The sequence below is a fragment of the Sinocyclocheilus grahami genome, unplaced genomic scaffold (assembly GCF_001515645.1).
Source record: "Sinocyclocheilus grahami isolate Dianchi unplaced genomic scaffold, SAMN03320097.WGS_v1.1 scaffold53.1, whole genome shotgun sequence".
Lineage (NCBI taxonomy): Eukaryota > Metazoa > Chordata > Actinopteri > Cypriniformes > Cyprinidae > Sinocyclocheilus > Sinocyclocheilus grahami.
The window spans coordinates 1,174,000-1,179,627 of record NW_015505232.1 but is presented as its reverse complement, the minus strand read 5'-3'; the positions used below and the strand labels follow the sequence as shown (position 1 = coordinate 1,179,627).

The window sequence follows — 5,628 nt, the reverse complement described above, 5'->3', positions numbered from 1 at the left end:
TTCTTTTGATGTTTTGTATGTTCAGATATTCATGTAACAAAATATATACAAATTAATACATAAATAGGGACATAGTAGTATAAATTAGTAAATTAGTAGTTTACTGAGATTATACTTCAAAGTGTACTAAAAATGCTACTACAAGTATTTAATTAGTAAACTATCAGTATACCTAGAAGTTCACTTTTAGTATAGTTGCAGTACAAACTAAATATTTTGATGTAAACTAGTTGTGTACTCAAAGTTTACTACTGTTATACATAAAGTATACTTAAAAGTATACTGTTATATACTAGAAAGTGGGCCAATTTAGTCCCAAGGAGTATTGAAATAGTACACTTACAAGTATACTACTAGTACACTGATATTTGTAAACTTACTACATAAAGTATACTTAAAAATATTCTTGAACTTTACTTAAGTATACTTACTAAAATAAACTTGAAGTATACTACTTTTTGGTAAGGGAAAGTAGATGTTCATAAACGTTTTCTCAAAAAAAAAAAAAAAAGAAAAGAAGGCTTCCGAATGGAGCGGTAAGGAATATTTGATATGAATTAATAAAGTTTAGGTCTCAGATTTTTATTTTATCTCGTGTCATAAATTTGTCAAATATTTTCAACGTTGCAAGCAGCTATAAAACATGCGCACCACTACGACTTCAACTGGCCTAAGATGGAATGACAATAGGCTACTACATATTAGATTGCTGAAATATATTTAAAATGTTTGACAGCTTAGTGCCTCATTGGGCCTGTTTTAAATACATACATCATCATTAAGTTATTATATAATATTATATAATACAATTAGTTAGGCTAATTGGTAAATTTATAGGCAGAGAGAAATCTAACTTAATTCAATTTAAACAAATATTTTCTGTATTTTACATTTTGTAAGAATTAAAATGATTTAAAAACATTTGTGATCATGATAAGCTTTATAGTTTTGTTTTCTAAGAATTTGACAATGTACCACTTGAGAAAATAGTGCTAAAGTGACCAAGATCAACTCTAAATAGTTTCTAAAGTAGGCTTTGTGAAAATTAAAAAATGACTTGAATGGGTTCTCGGAAGTCAAACTGACACAAATAGACTGAAATAAAATTAAATAAGCATCAAATGTTTATAGTCTAGCCCGTGACAGGCCAGAAGCAAGGCAGTTTTTTTCTTTTCATTTCTTGACTGAATGTTTATTGGTTTTTAACAACAATAACATACATAATTACAAATGTCAAAATTACATAAAAATAATAATAATCATAAAATACAAATTTACAAACATACCCACCCACCCCAAGGAAAGTGTGCATGCATAACAACAGCATTAAATATGAAAAGAAATTACAGCATTCTCCATGGTATGTCTACCTGGCTGAGCTCTAAAGTTTTTTTAGTTGAGTCTGGTAAGATGGCAAAAAAAAGGAGACCAGATACATCTGAAAGTATCCACACTCCCCTTAAGTGATGCACTAATTCTTTCAAATGGGAGTACACTGTAAATCTCTTGAAACCACTGGTGAATTGATGGTGCTTTGTTCTTTTCTTTTCTTATTTTAGGTTTAGGTTTGCATAACCACTGGAATTCCCTTCAGGGCACATACTAGTGATGCATACTTGAGATAAAAACACAAAAGCACAACTCCTGAGGCTGTTTAACAGAGGCACTTCGGAACATCCTTATTCATGCCCTAAAATGTGACCACAGGAATTATGTGACCCATAAACGTAACAGAAGGACTAGCTTTGTTTTTATTGTACAAACACATGTTGACAAGGCACATACTCATCCATTCCTCACAGGCTCATAATACTGTATCAACTGCAAGTGTCAACATGCTTTCACAAAAAGTCTGACCTTTTATAAAGCTTTAGAGGTTTACTTATTATTGAGAATTTAGATGGCTTGATATTTTTACAATGCTGATATTGGATTTATAATAGTTATATATGTCTGCGCTGTAAATCAGGTCTTTTAAAACGTTAAAATCCACACCAAAATCAATCTCCCTTTCAAAATGAAGACACTCACATGCTGTTAAGTTAAAATAGGCACTTTAGTTTATTTGAAGAAAAAAAAACATTAAATTGATTGTGTAAAAATACATTCTTTGAGTTATATTAAAAGTACAGTGACAAACAGCAGAAAGAAGACATTAATTGAACAATTAATTTGTTTAAATATGTACATGCATTTAAAAATGCTGTAGTTGTAAAATAACCTTCTAAATGTACATCCGCTTCTTCTTTCAGGGAAGCTCAACTAACAGGGCAAGAAAAAATTATTCTTCAGCTCACGCAAGTACTTCTTACTGTATAATCCGAACTCGTACACATTTGTCCCACTGTAGAGATAAATGTAACCTGGAAGAAAAAAATCATTCAGTTTTATGAAGTATAATCATTGCACATTAATGCTTGTAGAAAAAGAGATTAGAAACACTACCGTTGGATATGTGGGCTGCTGTAACCGCTCCAGTCATCTCTGAAAATCCACTTTCCACTCGTTGGGGATACCCTCTGTCCATCTTCTTTGCCCTTGCATCATAGCTACCAAAAAAAGGGGAGATTTAACATTCCAACAGCTTTTCAGAGCTAATAATAAGGGCTTATGATGTAGCACTTGACGCACCTGTAATAAACTTTGTCAATGAAGAGCAGTGTTTTTCCTGAGGATCTGACATGGACGGCAGCACTAACTTTTCTCACTGATGATGGCAGACCAAAGCTGCTGAGAGTCTTGGGATAGCCGGGCACAAGACTGATGCCATTAAAAGCCCAGACTTGTCTACCTGTAAACAAAGACAGACTACACTAAGAGTTTTTCTGAGCACAGATATAGAGATTGTAAGTGTGACTGTGGTTTCAGCATTCCCGGATTGTCTGAGAAGATACCTTTGAAAAAGAAAAGTTTATCTTGCACTGGATCCTCATAAGCAGCATCTATATTATCAGGAGCGCTGGCCCAGAAACTCTTGATCGGAAGTTGCGTCACACTTCTGCTCGGAGATCTACGCCAGAAAAAGCTGCAGAGACAGACATGAAGACATGATTTAATTTAAATATTTTAGGTCTATATATATATACTGTATATAAATACACTGGATTTTTATTTGTATTACCTGTCCTTGAAGAACATTGTTTCACCCCTTAGAGTTGTAACTGCATCCAGGATCAGATTAGGGTCACAAGCATTAGGAGTTGTTGGCACATTTGGATCAGGTTGGATGAGGGTTCTGTCTTTGTTTGGACCTGAAGGAAACACATTAAACAAATTACTGAATATTTTCGACTTAAAGATTGTAGACGTGCTCTTTAAGATCATATGCTTACCATAGAGTGACTGAATCCCTCTGATATCATCAGAGGGTAAAGAGAAACGATCCGGACTGGTAAAGCTGTATGTGGGAAACATCAGAGCCCCACGAACATTGGAATGAGAAAGGCCCAAAGAGTGACCAAACTCATGGGCAGCCACCAAGAACAGGACAAATCCTGTGGAGAAATTAAGCAGCACTGTTTAGGTACAAATAAAAATCAAACGTGAGTGGTGCTTAAGTTACAATCTGTGGTGATGAGTTTATTGCACTACTAAAATGAAGAACTTCTGAAAACTAGGCTACATTTAGAAAAACTCACCTCTTGATGAACGGAAAGTGAAAAACTCATCATCATCAAAATGTGCATCTCCACCAATTGCAGGAGAGGGAGCGAAAGCATGAGCCAAAGTGCCTTCTGGTCCATCAAACGGGTAAGCATCACCATGATCTGTAAGGAAGAGTTTAATTTTATATTTAGTGTTCAATAACTAAGTAGCCTAATATATAAATAACGAGGTCTTCTATTTTAATAGACAATATTAAAGTTATATAAAAATATTTATAAATCACAGAACCTAGCCTTGGCTTTAGTTAAGCCATTCAAATAAATTTTGTGCTTAGGCTGGTAACGATTGATCTGACTCTAGATGCACTGATCTTGGAATATGACCGCTAAATCGTGAATTTTACGCCATTTGAAACACTGAATTCGAGAGAATTTGGATTCTTTAAATAAGTGTGCAATATTAGAATCACATATCAAATAAATTATTTTACAAGTGCAAGGCAAGCGTCCCCTCACACAAACGCCGCATGCTCTTTGTTCCGTTTTCCAGAAAAATAAAAATGCTTTTTACTGAATTCAAACTTCGCTATTATTTTCTCTAAGATAAACCTGTGCCATTTTATAAATATCATAAATGTGGCCTTGAGACAATAGATTAGGACTATGTGTTGTGATACTTGGATTTAACCCAAATAATAATTATTCCACTGAACAATCGTATTGTAATGACAGTGCATGACCAATTGGTCTGCATTTATCATCAGTCACATTGAATTAAACTGAAAAGAATTCAACAAAATATAAACCCAGATAGATAGACAACTTACACCTTGTACCAAAGGAGATCATGATGTCAGCTGTGCCCCTGTTGATACGGGTGAATTTCAGAGGAGTGACTTTGGCCCAGACCTGCAGGGCTTTCTCCATGGATGTATCCACTTCAGCTACTGACATGTCAGGGGTGTAGTTCACGATTCTGTAAAAGCACCATAGTCTCTATTTGCTTCTTTCTTTTGTATGTCATACCAAGTGAACTGTTATTATACACACCTGTAGGTGAGCTTGTTGGTCTGCCATTTGGGTTTGCCTTTAAATGTGGAGTACGCAGCAACATCTGGAACTCCACAGCGGGGCTTCTTCATCATCTCCATTGTTTCTTTGTCCAGCTTTCCAGTGACCTTAAAACCGAAAAACTTCTGCATCTCTTTCAGCTTCTCAGTCATTTGACTGGCCTCTCTTCGGACAGCAGTTGTTTCATCTGTTAGATCTGTTAGATTGTAAAAGCTCTTCAGGTAATGCTATAGGATTAAAAAAAACATGGAATTATTAGAGAATATTAGAGAGAAATTATGAGCAAAGACAAACAAAACACACAAACAAGTATTATATTAAAACAAAAAAACATACCTCTGCAGTGGCTTCATCTTTGTCAGATGGCTGTGAAATCGGTCCAGCGCGAATAACAAGCACCAGGCTTGCAAGAAAACACAACTGACGGTGAATCCTCATGTTGTGAGCTGCTTCTTACGCTCTTGCGCTTCTGACTGGCAAAGGTTCGATTGAGGCTTATATACTCTTAGAACTGTGAGGGTTTGAGCAACAAGATGAAGTCATCAGCCGCAAGTTTCTGTGAGTAAACCATTAAACTGACAGACAAGACAGTAATTACAGGATTACCAGCTTCCTTTAACACAAACCATTTCTTCTTGCCAAGATATTTCTGTGATTTCTGTTCCACGCACTTTTATTTAACAGCAATATTTCTCAATATTTATATTTATACACACCACAAAGGGCAAAAAAAGTGTCAGCTGTTGTTTTCAGAACTTTCCTAATACAGTGATGATTATTACAAGCATTTTGTGGTCTTATTTTGGTGGCTGTGTGTTTTTACCTAAATTTGTCATATAAAATAACTACTAAATGAAATTTAAATAATTGTGATAGTTCATGCAGGGATTTTGGGAATGGCCATTCATACATTTATATCACAAAAACGTATTTAAATGTATATATATATATA

General features: G+C 34.8%; 1 protein-coding gene across 1 annotated transcript; it reads right to left on the bottom strand.

Moving 5' to 3' along the window:
• Window positions 1-2,262: 2,262 nt before the first annotated feature.
• Window positions 2,263-5,073, bottom strand: LOC107583436 (collagenase 3-like). The gene is made up of 10 exons (XM_016269636.1): window positions 5,013-5,073; window positions 4,656-4,903; window positions 4,433-4,581; window positions 3,639-3,767; window positions 3,333-3,494; window positions 3,122-3,251; window positions 2,895-3,025; window positions 2,632-2,791; window positions 2,446-2,549; window positions 2,263-2,363 (listed from the first exon to the last, which is right to left on the bottom strand). The coding sequence occupies exons 2-10, from the start codon at window positions 4,826-4,828 to the stop codon at window positions 2,263-2,265; spliced, it is 1,239 nt and encodes a 412-aa protein (XP_016125122.1). The 5' UTR covers window positions 4,829-4,903; window positions 5,013-5,073.
• Window positions 5,074-5,628: the final 555 nt, after the last annotated feature.